At 44.7% G+C, this 15850-nt stretch overlaps 1 protein-coding gene across 1 annotated transcript; it reads right to left on the reverse strand.

Annotated features, from left to right (window-relative positions):
* Positions 1–315: 315 nt before the first annotated feature.
* Positions 316–7223, reverse strand: HOXC8 (homeobox C8). Its single transcript, XM_041711580.2, has 2 exons — positions 6225–7223; positions 316–854 (listed from the first exon to the last, which is right to left on the reverse strand). The coding sequence occupies exons 1-2, from the start codon at positions 6688–6690 to the stop codon at positions 559–561; spliced, it is 762 nt and encodes a 253-aa protein (XP_041567514.1). The 5' UTR covers positions 6691–7223; the 3' UTR covers positions 316–558.
* Between the last annotated feature and the right edge of the window lie 8627 nt (positions 7224–15850).

Here is a 15850-nt window from a genome sequence, read left to right on the forward strand (position 1 = left end):
GTGGGGAAAAATTAGAAAAAATGGGGGTAAGGAGGGAAAAAGGGGGGAAAGTAGAAAAAGGGGATAAAAAGTGGGAAAAAATCAGAAAAAATGGGGGGAAGGAGGAAAAAAGTAGGAAAAATCAGAAAAAATGGGGGAAAAGGAGGAAAAAAGGGGGGAAGGTAGAAAAAGGGGATAAAAAGTGGGAAAAAATCAGAAAAAATGGGGGGAACGGAGGAAAAAAGGGGGAAATTATTAGAAAAAATAGGAAAAAATGAGGAACAAAGGGGAAAATTACTAGAAAAAATAGGAAAAAGGAGGAAATAAGTGGGGAAAAATCAGGAAAAAAGGGGGAAAAGGATTAAAAAAGCCCCGAAAAAAAGCAGGAATAAGGGAGCCCTCCCCGCCAATAAAAAGGAAAAAAGCCCCGAGCGCCTGACAGGTAGTTCCTGCTGGGTGAGCCTCTCCATTGGAAACTCCATAAAAGCAAATGACCGTCGTAAAGATCCCGATTCATCATCCGCCATAAAAAACAAAACAAAAACCAAAGAAAAACAAGCGCGGAGCCTTCGGCCTCGCTCAGTCCTTGCTCTCCTCCTTCTCCTCCTCCTCCTTCTCCTCCTCCTCGTGTCCTTCCTCCTCGCCCTTCTCCTCGTCGCGGGCGGCGCCGGGCAGTTTGTCCTTGTTGTTCTCCTTCTTCCACTTCATGCGGCGGTTCTGGAACCAGATTTTCACCTGCCGCTCGCTCAGTCCCAGCGCGTGCGACACCTCGATGCGCCGCTTGCGGGTCAGGTACGGGTTGAAGAGGAATTCCTTCTCCAGCTCCAGCGTCTGGTAGCGGCTGTAGGTCTGCCGGCCGCTGCGCCGCCCCGGGGCTGCGGGAAAAAACGGGAAATTCTATATTTATTTATGTGTATTTTTTATTTTTTTAATAGGAGTTTATTTAATAGGAATTTATTTAAAAAATAATTGCGGTTTGTCGTTAAAAAATTGGAATTTGTTAAAGTAATATATTGGAATTTAGGTAGGAAAGATGGGAGTTTATCTAAAAAAAATTACTGGAATTTATCTAAAAAAATTGGAGGTTATCTAAAAAAAATTACTGGGATTTATCTAAAAAAAAAATCGGAGTTTATCTTTAAAAAATTTGAATTTATTAAAATAATATATTGGAATTTAGCTAGGAAAAATGGGAGTTTATCTAAAAAATTACTGGAATTTATCTAAAAAAAATAATCGGAATTTATCTTTTAAAAAAAATGAATTTATTACAAAAAATACATTGGAATTTATCTAAAAAAAAATACTGGAACTTATCTAAAAAAAATCGGAATTTATCTAAAAAAATTTGAATTTATTAAAACAATATATTGAAATCTATCTAAAAAAATTGGAGTTTATCTATTAAAAAAATTACTGGAATTTATCTTAAAAAATTACTGGAATTTATCTTTAAAAATTACTGGAATTTATCTAAAAATATACTGGAATTTATCTTAAAAAATAATTGGAATTTATCTTTCAAAAATTTGAATTTATGTTTTTAAAAAATTGGAATTTATCTTTAAAAATTTGGGATTCATCCAAAAAAAAAAAGGGATTTATCTAAAAAAAAAAATTGGAATTTATCTTAAAATAATTGGAGTTTATCTTTAAAAATGGGATTTATCTTAAAAATATTGGAATTTATTTTTAAAAATCGGCATTTAAAATGGAATTTTAAAAATTTGGACGTATGAAAAAAATGAATTAAAATGGAATTTTAAAAATTGGAATTAAAAAATGGAATATTTTAAAAACGGAATTAAAAAATTGGAATTAAAAAAATATTGGAATGAAAAAAAAATTGAATTAGAAAACATTGGTATTAAAAAAAAAGGTGATTTTTGGGGCGGGGGAATGGTGAAAATTTGGTTTGGGTTTAGGTGTGAAATGCGCCCTGAAAAGGAGAAATACGCCCCTCTCGACAGAGCAAAAGCAGAACAACAACAACAACAAAAAAAAACACCCAAAAAGAAATAAAAAAGAAAGGGAAAAACCACCCAAAAAACCCATCCCCGAACAAACAAAAAACAAACAAAAGGAAAAAAACCAAAACAACCACAACAAAAAAAAACCTCAATAATGATGAGGGGAAAAGCACTGAAAAACCACAGAAATGCGCCAAAAACTGATAAAAAATAGAACCCAAAAGACCCCCCTCAAAATAACCACCCAATAAAACAAAATACCAAAATAACCCCAAACCCCCGCCCCAAAAAAAAGCCCCAAAAAATCCCCCAAATCCCACTAAAACTCCAAAAAAGAAAACCTCACCCCAAAAAAACCCCCAAAACTTCTCCCTTGCCCCGTTTTGCCCCCACCTTTCTGGGGTAAAAACCCAAATAATTCGATTTTTCGTCTTTTTTCCGCCTGGTGCTCGCCCCTTCTGGCCCTGCCTTAGTCCCTTTTTTACCCCTTTTTTCACCCCATTTTTTACCCCTTTTTCACCCCATTTTTACCCCTTTTTTCACCCCATTTTCCCCCTTTTTGCCCCTTTTCCACCCCTATTTAATTAACCCTTTTCACCCCTTTTTCCAGTCCTTTTCTGCTCCTTTTCTTTCCTCTTTTTTTGCCATTTTCACCCTTTTCTCTCCTCCTTTTCCCTCTTTCCACCCCTTTTTTCCCCTTTTCTCCCTTCTTTTTCACTCAGTTTTTCACCCCTTTTTGCCCCTTTCTCACCCCTTTTTAACGCCATTTCCCCCCCTTTTACCCCTTTTTAACCTCTTTTCCCCCGATTTCCCCTTATTTTGCCTTTCCCCCCCCTTTTCACGCACAAAGACCTTTCCCAAAAGGGGGAAAATCCCTCAAAAATCAGATTTTTCCTAGGAAAGGTGCATTGCTCAGCAGAAAACCCTCAGCAGCCTCTTTAGCCCTTGTTTTATTATTTTATTTTACATTTTTTCTCTTCTTTCTTTTATATTTTCTTTCTTTCTCTCTTTTTTCTCCCTTTTTCTCCTTTTTCCTCTATTTTTACTCATTTTTCTCTCTTTTTCCCTCCCCATTTCCCTCCCCTTTCCCCCTCCTTTTTCCCTTTTCTTTCCCATTTTCCTCTTTTTTCCCATTTCCCCTTCATTCTTCTTCTCTCCCCCCTTTATTCCCTCATTTTCTTTCCCTTTTTGCCCTTTTCCTTCCTTTTTTCCCCCTTTTCTTTTCCTTTCCCCTTTTTCCCCCATTTTCCCTTTTTTTCCCCCATTTCCCCCATCCTTCCTCTCCCCCTTTATTCCCTTCCCCCCCCCCAAAAAAAACCCCAAAATTCCCTTTTCATTTTCCACACATTCACCCCAAAACACACACAAGGGAGGGGGTGGGGAGCTCCTTTTTGCCCAAATTCCTCCAAAATCTCCATTTTTTCTCCTCAAAACAACCCCGGATCCGAGGTCGGGAGGGGCAAACACAGACGGGGGGGGGGTGGAAAAATGACCCAAAAAATCAAAATAAACCGGGAAAAAATGAAAATAAAACCAGCTGAGGCTGCAGCCCCCGCGCTTCCTCCGGCGCTAATGAGAAAATCAATTTATTTTGGGGGAAAAAAACGCAGATCCGGCTGCAGCTCCCTGCGGGTCAAAGCTCGGATAAATAAATAACGAGTTTTCCTCCGGCGCAGCCCCTGGGCCACGTCCTCTCGCCGGCGGCCACAATTCTTCTCTTTTTCCCCCTTTTTTTTCTCTTTTTTTAGGTTATTTTGGATGCTTTGAATTTTTCAGTTTTCGCCCTAAAACCCCTCACATGGTTTGAATTACCCGCAGCTGAAATTTCAGTTATTTCCTTCCTTTTCCCCTCATTTTCCAGGCTTTGTTTTATTCATTTATTTTGAATTTCCCACTCTTTTCATTTATATTTTTAAATATAATTTTTAATCCCAACCCCACACCCCCCGGCTGAGTTTTTTTATTTTTCATTTTTTTTCCCCCTCCTTGCCGCAACTTTTTCCTCCGGAGGCGTGATGAAATAATAACAATATAAACACGAAATAGCAACAAAATAAACACGAAATAACAGCAAAAATAATGAAAATTTAAATATATATCTATATAAATATTAGGAAATCCTCCGGACCAGGTCCCACCTCTACGGCTGCGTCTCCCAGCGGTTAAAAAAGGGCATTTTTGACATTTTTGACATTTTTAAGAGCGCTGCTCTTATCAACATGCAAACAACCTCGTGGGAGCCGTATCTTACTGCCAATCCTCCAGGCAAGCCATAAAAAAAAACATAAAAAAAAAAAATCACAAGTTTTACTTTTTTAGCGCCATTTCAGCTTTTTTTTTTTTTTTTTAATTTTTTTTTCAGGGAATTCCCTCGGTTTGTTTTGGTAAAAAAAAAAAAAAATTAAAATATTCTAGAGAACGGCCGGGTTAGAGCTGAGGTCATTCTCGCTGTTATTTAAAAAATAAATATAAAAATAAATATATTTATTTATAGGTCGGGGTTTTGGGGAGAAGACTGAATTTGGGGAGAAGAGGCCGGGATTTTGGGATAAAAGCTCGGGATTTTGGGACAAGAGGCCAGGATTTCAGGGCACGAGGCCGGAATTTGGGGACAGAAGGGCTGAATTTGGGGGTGAAACTGAGTTTTAGGATAGGAGGCCGGAATTTTGCCATAAAAAGCCCAAATTTTGAGAGAAGAGGCCGGATTTTCGAGATAAAAGGTCGGAATTTCGAGATAAAGGGCTGAAATTTGGGGACTAAAAGTCTGAATTTTGGGATAAGAGGCCTGAATTTTGGGCTAAAAGGTTGGAATTTTGGGCTAAAAGGCCGGAATTCCGGGTAAAAGGTGGGAATTCTGCTCAGCACGCGGCATTCCAACATCTCCACGCACACACAGACACACACCGAGACACAAACAGCCCCAAAATCCCCCAAACCCCACCGAAACCGACCCAAACGACCCCGGAACGACCCAAACGACCCCAGAACGACCCAAACTACCCCAAAACGACCCAAACAACGCAATTCCAGCCCAAACAGCTCCAAAAACCACCCAAAGCCAACCCAAACAACCCAACCTCTTTTCTTTTCTTCTCCTTTCCCCCTCCCCTCCTTTCTCTTCCTTCCCCCTCCCTTTTCCCTTCTTTTCCCTCTCTTTTTCCCTTCTTTCCTCCTCTTTTCCCTCTTTTTTCCTTCTTTTCTCCTCTTTCCCCCCTCTTTTTTCCTTCTTTGCCCCTCTTTTCTCTCTTTTTTCCTTCTTTCCTGCTCTTTCCCCCCAATTTCTCTCCTCTCTGCTCTCTCCCCCCTCCGCCGCCTCTCGCAGCCCCCGAATGACCCAAACCCGACCCAAAAAGCACCAAAAGAGCCCAAATCCCACCCGGCACCAAACCCGACCCCAACGGCACCAAAAGAACCCAAAAGGCACCAAAAGTGACCCAAACCCTGCCCGGCCACCAAAAAACACCAAAACGAGCGAGGCCATTAAAAATAGACCCCAAAAAAAGCCCCAAACCCCCCCCCCAAAAAAAAATTAAAAACAAATCAACCCAAAAGAACAAAAAACAAACAAACAAACAGCTAAAAAATTACTTTAAAAATATTTTAAAATAAATTAACGAAACGTTAAAAAATACGGGGAAAAAAATTACTTAACAACAACAACACGAACAAAAAACGAAGCGAAGGGACGGCAACAAAAATAGAAAAAGAAAAAAACCGGTTAAAACCCCCCCAAAATAAATAAATAAATAAATAAATAAATAAATAAATAAGATAAGATAAAGAATAAGGAATAAGGAATAAGGAAAAGGAATAAGGAATAAAGAATAGAGAATAAAGAATAAGGAATAGAGAATAAGGAATAGAGAAGAAAGAAGAAAGAAGAAAGAATAGAGAATAAAGAATAAAGAATAAAAATAAAAAATAAAAAATGAAAAATAAAAAATGGAAAATAAAAAATAAAAAAATAATGCATAAAACATAAAAAATAAAAAATAAATATAAAAATAAAAAAAAATAAAGAATAAAAATTTTAAAATAAATAAAAAATAAAAATAAAAAATGGAAAATAAATAATAAAAAAGGGAAATAAAAAAGAAAAATAAAAAATTAAAATAAAAATAAAAAATAAAAAAAATAAAAAAAATAGAAATAAAAAAATAAAAAATAAAAAATTATAAATTATAAAAAATAATTTAAAGAACCCGAGGAAATAAAATATCATTTTAAAAATAAAAAAAATAATTAAAAAAAGAGGCAATGCCCGTTTGCGCTCACCGTGCGGCCTCATCCACGGGAACATCAGGCTGGGCGAGGAGCTCTGGCTCAGGTGCCCCCCTTGCCCCTCGGCCCCGCCGCCGCCGCCGCCGCCGCCGCCGCCGGCCGAGGATTTACAGTCCGCGTAGGGCACCGCGGGCGCGTCCTGCTGCGCGCCGTACAGCGCCTGCCGCGGCAGCGCCTCGTAGCCGTAAAACTTGGAGGCATCGCCGTGGCAGGCGAGCGCGCAGGGCGCGTTCTGCTGGTAGCCCGAGGGGCTGGAGATGCCCGAGGCGCCGTGGTGGAAGAACTCCTGGACGTGGTGCGAGGGGTGCTGGAAGGACGGCGCGGCGCCGCCGGGGCCGTACAGAACCGCCGCGGGGCTCCGGCCCACGCTCTGCGGGAAGCGGCAGTCGTAGTAGGTCGGCTCCAGCGACTCGCCGCCTTTGTACTTGGAGAAGAGCGGGTTGACGAAGTAGGAACTCATGACCCTCGCATGCAAGGCGGCGGAGAGGCGGAAAGAGGGGAGCGCGGGGCTGGGGGGAGTTTGGGGTGGTGGGGGAGAGGGGGAGAGGCGAGGGAAGGGTTAAAGGGGGTTGTGGTGGTGGTGCGGGGAAAAAGGGGGGTTGGTGGGGAGAAAATGGGGAAAAAAGGGGTGTTGGTGGGGAGAAAATGGGGTTTAGTGCCCCCGAAATTTTGGGTTAGCGCGGGGGAAAAATCCGCGTAACGCCGGGGGAAAATCGGGGTAACGCCGGGGGAAAATCGGGGTAACGCTGGGGGAAAATCGGGGTAACGCTGGGGGGAAATCAGGGGGAAGGCGGGGGGAAAAAATCGGGGGTAACTCCGGAAAAAAGCAGGGATAACGCCGGGAAAAATCCGCGGTTAACTCCGGAAAAAAGCAGGGATAACGCCGGGAAAAATTCGCAGTTAATTCCAAAAGAAACCAGGGTTAACGCCGGGAAAAATTCGCGGTTAACTCCGGAAAAAAACAGGGTTAACTCCGGGAAAAAATCGCGGTTAACTCCGATAGAAACCAGGCTTAACGCCGGGAAAAATCCGCGGTTAACTTCGAAACAAACCAGGGTTAACGCCGGGAGAAATCCGCGCTTAACTCCGGAAGAAACCAGGGTTAACGCCGGGAAAAAAAATCAGGGTAACGCTGGCAAAAAAATTCGCGGTTAACTCCGGAAGAAACCCGGGTTAACGCTGGAAGAAATCGGGGTTAACGCTGGGGGAAAAAAAAAATAAATTAAAAAAAAAAATCAGCATTAACTCTGCGAAAAAATGCCGGGTTAACTCTCTGCCAACAAAAAATGCGGGTTGACGCTGGTAAAATATCAGGTTGAACTGTGAAAAAAAAAAAAAAATCCGGGTTAACTCTGATAAGGAATCCGGTTTGGTTCTGAAGAGACCCCGCTTTGAGTCTTTAAGGGAAAAAAAAAAAAAAAAAAAAGAGGTTGGTTCTGAAAAAAACGCCGCTCTAGGTATTAAAAAAAAAAAAAAATCCGGGTGAACGCTGAAAAAAATGCTGTTAAATTCTTTGAAAAACCCGCTGTAATCCTCAGGAAAAAAAAAAAAAAAAAAAAAAAAAAAAAGCTTTAATCCTGAAAAAACCACCACTTTAGCCCTGAAAGAAACACTCTTTAATTCTAAAAAGAAAGGGTTTAACTCTCAAAAAAAAAAAAAAAAATCCGCTATAACTCTAAAAATCAAAAAAAAAAAAGCAGCAAAGCGAGGTTTGTCCCTCTGAGTGCTGAAGTCCTGCGCTCTTTTTTTTTTTTTTAAGAGTGGCTATTTTTCTTTCTTTTTTTTTTTTTTTTTAGATTTTTTTTGGAGGGTGGCCGCTGTCGGTAAATTTTTTTGTTGTTGGCTTTTTTTTTTTTTGCTTTTTTTTTTTGGTTTGGTTTTTTTTTTGCCCTTTTTTTTTTTTTTTTTGGTTGTTGTTGTTGTGTTTTTTAAACCGCGCTCTCAAAGGCGTTCCATGGTGGCTCCGCGCTCGGCGCTCGGTGCTCTTGACTCTGCCGCTGTGTCGGTAGGTAGAGCTCTCCTCCCTCCCTCCCTCTCTCTCTCTCTCAATTTCTCTTGGAACTCCGCTCCTTCCCTTTAACACCACAGGCAAATTCCTCAAAATCCCGGCGGTGTGGCTTTTTTTTTTTTTTTTCCCTGCTCCCTTCTTTTTTTTTTTTTCCTTTCCTTTTTTTTTCTTTCCTTTTTTTTTTCTTTCCTTTTTTTCTTTCCTTTTTTTTCCTTCCTTTTTTTTCCCTTTCCTTTTTTCCCCTTTCTTTTTTCCCCTTCCTTTTTTCCCCTTTCTTTCTTTCCCCTTCTTTTTTTCCCCCTTCTTTTTTTCTTTATTTTTTTTCTTCCTTCCCCCCCTTCCTTTTCTTTTTTCCCCTTCCTTTTCATGTTTTCCTTCCTTTTATTTTCCCCCTTCCTTTTCTTTTTCCCCCTTCCTTTTCTTTTCCCCCCTTCCTTTTCTTTTCCCCCTTTTATTTTTTCCCTTCCTTTCCATTTTTCCCTTCCTTTCCATTTTTCTTTATTTTCTTTTTTTCCCCTTCCTTTTCATTTTTTCCTTTTTTTTTCATTTTTCCCTTCCTTTTCTTATTTCCTTCCTTTTTTCACCCCTCTTTTTTCCCCCTTCCTTTCCCCCCCTTTTTTTTCTCTCCTTTTTCCTCCCCTTCTATTTTCCCCTCCTTTTTTCCCCCCTCCTCTTCTTTTTCCTCCTTTTTCCCTCCTTTTCCCCCCTCCTTTTATTTTCTTCTCCTTTCCACCCTCTCTTTTTTCCCATTTCCCCCTCCTTTTTCCCCTTTTTTCCCCTCTTTTCCCCGAATTCCTCTCCCCTCTCCCCTCTCCTCCACCTCACAGCGCCCAAATGACCCCAAAATTCCGCTTTTTTCATGGGGGGCAGCGAATTCCCCACCTGAAAACCCCAAAATCCGCGACCCCGGGGGGAGGGGGCCCCTGCAGACCCCAAACCCCCCAAAAAACCCCAAAAACCCCCAAATCTCAACCCCCCCCCATTTTCCTTCCGGGCAGCGGGGAGGTGACCCCGGGTCACCTGCACAGGTAAATCCCAAATTAGGGACCCCCGCACCCCAAAACCCCAACCCCGGGGGATTTTGGGGTTGTTTTTGCTGTTTTCGCTGTTTTTGTTGTTTTTGTTGTTGCTGGGGGGTCCCACCTGGTCGGGGGTGGGGGGCTAAGGGGGGGATTTCCTCTTTATTTTCCTTATTTTCCCAGATTTCCTAAATTCCTCCCTTATTTTTTGGCCTTTATTCCCCTTTTCCCCCTCTTTCCCCCTTTTTCCTTGTTTGTTTTTGTTTTGTTTTGTTTTTCTCCCTTTTTCCCCCCCACTTTATTTTCCCTTTTCTCTCCTTTTCCCCCTTCTGTTTTCTTCTATTTTCCTCCTATTCCCCCTTCTATTTTCCTTTTATTCCCTTCCCTCCTTTTCTCCCTTTTTCTTCCCTTTTTCCTCTTTCCCTCCTATTTTCCCCCTTATTCCCTTTGCCCCCCAATTTTATCCTTTTCTCCCTCAATTTCCCCCTTTTCCCCCCTATCTTTTCCCATTTTCCCCCCTATTTTTTCCCATTTCCCCCTTTTTTCCCCATTTTTTTTCTCGCTGTCCTGGTGCTGCTGGGAATCAACCAAACAAAAGCCCCCCACAAAAAAAAACCCAAAAAACCCCAAAAAGGAGCGAAAATCCCGGGAATTTTCCCCCCTCTGGATCGGCCGCTCCTCTCTGTCCTGGGGAGCGAATAAATCCACAAAACCGCCGAGGTTTTTTCCCTTTTTTTCCCCTTTTATTCCATTTATTTCCATCCCCCCCCTCCAATTTCCCCCCACCTCCCTCTCCCCCTGTTTAACCCACTCCTCTGGAATTCCCAGGGATGGAATTCCGAGGGAGAAATTGAATTTTTGGCTGTTAAAAAAAAATCCACTTTGGAGGCAAAGTCAGGCTGCCCTTTGTGCGCGCTGCTAAAACACAAAAAAAAAACCAAACAAAAAAACCCCCACCACCACCAAGCCCACCCAGACCCTTTTCCCCCCTTTTCCAGCCCAAAATCACGATTTTTTTTCCCATTTTCCCCCTTTTCCAGCCCATTTCTGAGCCTTTGGGCCTCTTTCTTTTTTCTTTTTTTTTTTCTTTTTTTTTTTTTTTTTTTGTGACCACCCCCTGCAACCTTTCGTGTGGACGGAACTGCTTGAAAACACCAAAATCACCCCAAAATCCGACGGGTTTTGTTCATTTTGGGTTTTTTTCAGGTTTGGGGGAGGAGGAAAGCATTTCCCAAAGGAATTTTTGCTGCGGAGACGCCAAAAATGCCCCAAATCCCCCCCAAAATTCCACCACCCCAACCCCATCAAAGCCCTCCCAAACCTTTCTCCTCCCTAAAGAATAAAACCTAAATTATTTTCAGAATGATTTTAATTCCGATTTCCACAAAACCTCCTCAACCTCGAGGTTTTCCTGCCCTGCAAAATTCACATTTTTGGGTTTATTTTCAGCCTTTGGGGTGGCTCCAGCCTCAGGATGGGTTAAAATTTGAATTTTTTAATAATTTTATTTATTTTTTTTAATTTTCCCACACACCTCCCCGAGTATAGGACGAACCCCCAGCCCACCTTGAGCCGATTTTCCCGTTTTTTCCCCTTTTCACCCCATTTTTTCCCTGGAGAAGGCGGCGCGGGGAGGGGGGGATGTGCGGGCAGACAATGAACTCATTTCCACCCAGCCTCCAAATATTCACATTTTTAACGCGAAATTCCCATTTTCTGCCACGAACCCCCCCCAAACCCTCCCGATTCACACGGAATTCCGCGGCTCCGGCTCCTTTTTCCCCAAATTCCGCCGTTTTCCCCCCAAAATGAAGGGAGGGAAGAGCAGCCAAGGACAAGAGAGGCTCCGCAATTCCCAGTGACCGAATTTCTCCTCCCTAATCAATAATTTCTATTTTTAAACCCCCAGCGCCGATCCAGGGGCGAAAATAAATTGGAATTTTCAGCTCAGGGTGGGGGGAAGAATTTTTGGTGGTTTTTTTTTTTTTTTTTTTTCTGGATAAAAGCACAGATTTCCCCCCAAAATTATCCCATTTTAACTTGGGGACAAACATCGGGATTTTGGTCAAAGGAGCCCCCCCAGCCCCTCCAGGATTTCTGGCAACGCTAAAAACGCGATTCCCGCTGTTTCATTTTTAAGGGAATATCCCGATTTTTGGGGGGCTGCTCTTTGTCTGGGGCGCGGGGTTGGGGTTTTTGGGGGCATTTCTTGGGTTTTGAGGATTTTCTGTCCCCCCCTCCTCCTCCCTTTTGCCCTGACCTTCACTGGAAAATGTCATTTTCTGCTTCCCCACCCCGGAGCGCGGCGGGAGACGTGAGGGGCGTAAATAAAGAGGAGGAAGGGGGGGAAATGAGCAAAAATCAGCGCCGCAGACACTCCAAAAAAATTACTTTTTTTTTTTTTAAACTGCATTCAATTTTTTTTTTTTTTTGTGGGGGGTGGGGGAGATTTTACACCCTCGGATGCACCTCCGAGGAGGAATGAGGGGGGCAAAAAACCCCAAAAAAAACCAAAAAAAAAGAAAATAAAAGAAAAACGCGGATTTAAAATAAAATAATTTATGTAAAAAAAATTAAAAATAGAAAAATAATTAAATAAGGTTAACAAAATAAAGGAAGGACGCGTGACAGGATTTTTTAAGGGCGTTTTTGGGGTTTTGGAGCGGGGGTCGCGGGGTCGCTCCGCGGGTGCGGAATTGGGGGGGGGGGGAGGGGCCCCTGCGCGAACCCCGGTCCGACAGCGCCACCTCGCGGCCGCGCCCGCGCAGCGCCCGGGGGGCCCCGGGGACGATTTGGGTTCAAAAATCCCGTTTTGGACACTTTCCCCTACTCCTTTGGCACCTTATTTCCCCCCACTTTTTCCCTTTTCTCCCCATTTCTCCTTTTCCCCCGATATCCCCTTTTTCCTCCTTTCCCCCATTTTCCCCTTCCATTCTTCCTTTTCTCCTTATTTCCCCTTTTAACCTTTTCTCCTTTTTTCCCTTTCCCCCCCTCTATTCTCCTTTCCCCCCTCATTTCCCTATTTCTCCCTTTTCCCATTTCCCTTAATCCTCCTTTTCCCCCTTTTTCCCCTCTAATTCCCCTTTCTCCCCTATTCTTTTCCCCACTTTTCCTTCTTTTTTTCCTCCTTTATCCCCTTTTCCCCGCTCTTTTCTCCTCTATTATTTTCCCCCCTTGTTCCCCTTCTTTCCCCACCTATTATTTTTTCCACTTCATTTTCCTCTCAATCCCCCTTTTCTCCTCTATTTTTTTTCCTCACTTTTCCCTCTTTTTCCCCCTCAAACCCCTATTTTCTCCCCTTATTCTTGTTTTCGCCTTTCTTCCCCTCAAATCCCTATTTTCTCCCCTATCCTTTTTTCCCCCTTTTCCCTCTTAAATCCCCCTTTTCTCCCCTATCCTTTTCCCTCCATTTTTCTCCTTTTTTCCCCTCAAATCCCCCTTTTCTCCATTATTCTTTCCCTCCATTTTTCTCCTTTTTCCCCCTCAAATCCTCCTTTTCTCCCCTATCATTTCCCCCTCATTTTCTCCTTTTTTCCCCTCAAATCCCTCTTTTCTCCCCTACCATTTCCCCCCCATTTTTCTCCTTTTTTCCCCTCAAATCACCCTTTTCTCCCTTATCTTTTCCCCCCATTTTTCTCCTTTTTTTCCCCTCAAATCCCCCTTTCCCCCCAACCCCTTTTCCCCCCTTTCCCTCCCCAAATCCCCCGTCCCTTCCCACCCATTTTACCTTCGACTCCGGCTCGGATTTTCCCTTTTTTTTTTTTTTTCCCCTTTTTTTCCCCCCTCCCCTCCGGGCCCCGAGGGGGGTCTGTTGTTTGTAGCTTGTAGACAAAACATTCCAAAAATCGGGTTTCAAAGGGCAGAGCGCGCACCTTATTTACCCCATAAAGCAATTAAGGCCAGACGTCTAGCCACGGCCGGCCCGGTTTTGTTCGCCCCTATTCAGCCCCGCATAGCAGGGAGACAAACAGAGCTGTAAAAATCGCATTTTTTTGGGGGCTGCGGAAATGCACCTCTGGCCAGCTGCAGCCTCCCGGGCCCTTTTTGTGTGTCCTTCACAAAAGAAAAAAAAATATATAATACAACCAACAAAAAAAAACCAACAACAAAATAAGACGCACACACGCAACAAAAAAATTTAAAATATACAACTCCGACGCGCACCGAAACCACCCCAAAAAAAACCCTAAAGATTTGTGTTTATAATATTTGGTGTAAAAAAACCCCAAAACTACAAGGCCCAAAACAGACTAAAAAACGCGCTGTCTTTTAAATTTTATATATTTTTTTTGTTGTTATTGGTGGTGGTGGATTTCCCCCCGCCCGTTCTCTCTGCTCCAAAAATAAAAAATCTCACCTCGGGGTTGGGGGGAAATATTGGGGTTTTGTGCCTGCCCCTCCTGGGTTTCACGGGGTGGGGAAAACGCGATTCCCGCTGGTTTTTTCGGGAATTTCGCGACATTTGGGGTCCGGGGGAGGCTGCGGCGCTCACACAAAGGCTGTATCAGTATGCGGCTGCACACACGCGCCATATGTCAGGAAAAAAAACCCAAATCGCCGCTTTTTTTGACGCATTCGCGGCCGCCAGAACCCGGCCCCGCCGGGTGGCGATTTTGAACCATAATTATAATTTATTCCCACCCACTCCAGCGCGGCTCCGTGCAGATTTTGGGTTGGTTTATGGGTTTTTTGTGGGTTTTTTTGTGGGGTTTTTTGGGTGCAGAAATGGAAGGGCCGAGGCCAAAGGGGCCAAAAGGGGATTTGAAGAGCGGAGTCCCGGGCGGGGGGCGCAGAGGGGCGCGCAGAGGGGCGGAGGGGCGCGCAATGGGGCGGAGGGGCGCGCAGGGGGGCGGAGGGGCGCGCAGGGGGGCGGAGGGGCGCGCAATGGGGCGGAGGGGCGCGCAGAGGGGCGCAGAGGGGCGCAATGGGGCGGAGGGGCGCGCAATGGGGCGCGCAGAGGGGCGGAGGGCACCGCGGGCCTTGCCCGTGACCGAACCGCGCGGCCCCACAAAGGGAAGCCCCGAGAGCGGCGCGGACAAAGGGCCCGGAAAAAACAGACCCCGGTGGGGAGGGGAAATGGGAAATGGGGAAATGGGGAAATGGGGAAATGGGGAAATGGGACAGGGGAAATGGGGAAATGGGGACGGGGAAATGGGAAATGGGGAGGGGGGAATGGGAAATGGGACAGGGAAATGGGGAGGGGGAAATGGGGAAATAGGGAAATGGGGAAATGGGACAGGGGGAAATGGGGAGGGGGAAATGGGGAAATGGGGAGGGGGGAAATGGGGAGTGGGAAAATGAGGAGGGGGAAATGGGGAAATGGGGAAATGGGGAGGGGGAAATGGGGAAATGGGGAGGGGGAAATGGGGAAGCGGGGAGGGGGAAAATGGGGAGTGGGAAATGGGGAGGGGGAAATGGGACAGGGGAAATGGGGAGTGGGAAATGGAAAGGGGGAAATGGGGTCAGGGATGGGGAGGGGGAAATGGGGCAGGGGAAATGGGGAGTGGGAAAACGGGGAGTGGGAAAATGGGGAGTGGGAAATGGGGAAATGGGGAGGGGAAAATGGGGAGGGGGAAATAGGGACAGGGCAAAGGGGCAGAGGAAATGGGGACAGGGAAATTGAGAGGGGGAAATGGGACAGGGAAATGGGGATGGGGGAAATGGGAAGGAGGAAATGGGGAATGGGAAATGGGGACAGGGATGGGGACATGGGGACAGGGATGGGGACAGGGACAGAGGATTTGGGGACAGAGATGGGGAGGGGGACAGAGATGGGGAGGGGGACAGGGACAAGAAGGGGGGACAGAACTGGGGACGGGGACAGAGGAAATGGGGACAGGGCTGGGGAGGGGGACAGAAAATGGGGACAGGGATGGGGAGGGGGGACAGGGACGGAGCTGGAGGGGGACAGAGAGAGACGGGGAGGGGGAAAGGGATGGGGAGGGGGACAGAAATTGGGGACAGGGATGGGGAAAAGGGACAGGGATGGGGAAAAGGGACTGGGATGGGGCGGGGGGACAGGGCCGGGATTGGGGTCGGGAATGGGGCCGGGCCCACAGAGAACTCCCCAACCCAAAGCCGCCCCTGCCCCGCGGCCTCCGGGCCGCTCATCCCGGCCTGCGGCTCTTAATTAACCGATTAATTAATTCATTAACGACGCTAAAACGGGCGGGGAGGGCGGCGGTTTTATTCTTTATTCCGGGCGGGGAACGGAAAATAATCATCATAACAATAATCGCAATAATTCTGTAAAATAATCGCCTTTCGGTAGAAAGATTGCGCCCCCCCTCCTTTTTTTTTTTTTTTTTTTTTTTTCCTTTTTCCTCCTGTTTTATTTTATTTATTTTTTCGGCCATAAATCTCCCGCTCGGCTTAAAAAAAAAAAAAAAAAAAAAATCTTTTCCACCCTGAGCGTTTCACGGCGCGCTCGTTAAGGTTTTTGTGGGGTTTTTTTTCCACCCTCTGGGTTTTTTTTTCCCTTCTCCTCTGGCGCAAAACTGGGATCGTAAAAAGGATTTTTGTGCCTCTCTCCCCGCGCTCCTGTTTGGTGACAAAACCCTGGGAAAAAACGACACAAACCGGGGGAGGAGGGA

The sequence above is a fragment of the Taeniopygia guttata genome, chromosome 29 (assembly GCF_048771995.1).
Source record: "Taeniopygia guttata chromosome 29, bTaeGut7.mat, whole genome shotgun sequence".
Taxonomy (NCBI): domain Eukaryota; kingdom Metazoa; phylum Chordata; class Aves; order Passeriformes; family Estrildidae; genus Taeniopygia; species Taeniopygia guttata.

What these genes read in the sequence shown, in the direction of transcription:
- HOXC8 (XM_041711580.2), bottom strand. Translation starts at nt 6,690, where the DNA reads ATGAGTTCCTACTTCGTCAACCCGCTCTTCTCCAAGTACAAAGGCGGC. An exon ending in CCCGTGGATGAGGCCGCACG is followed by an intron (nt 855 to 6,224) that starts GTGAGCGCAAAC and finishes TTTTTCCCGCAG; the next exon opens with CCCCGGGGCGGCGCAGCGGC.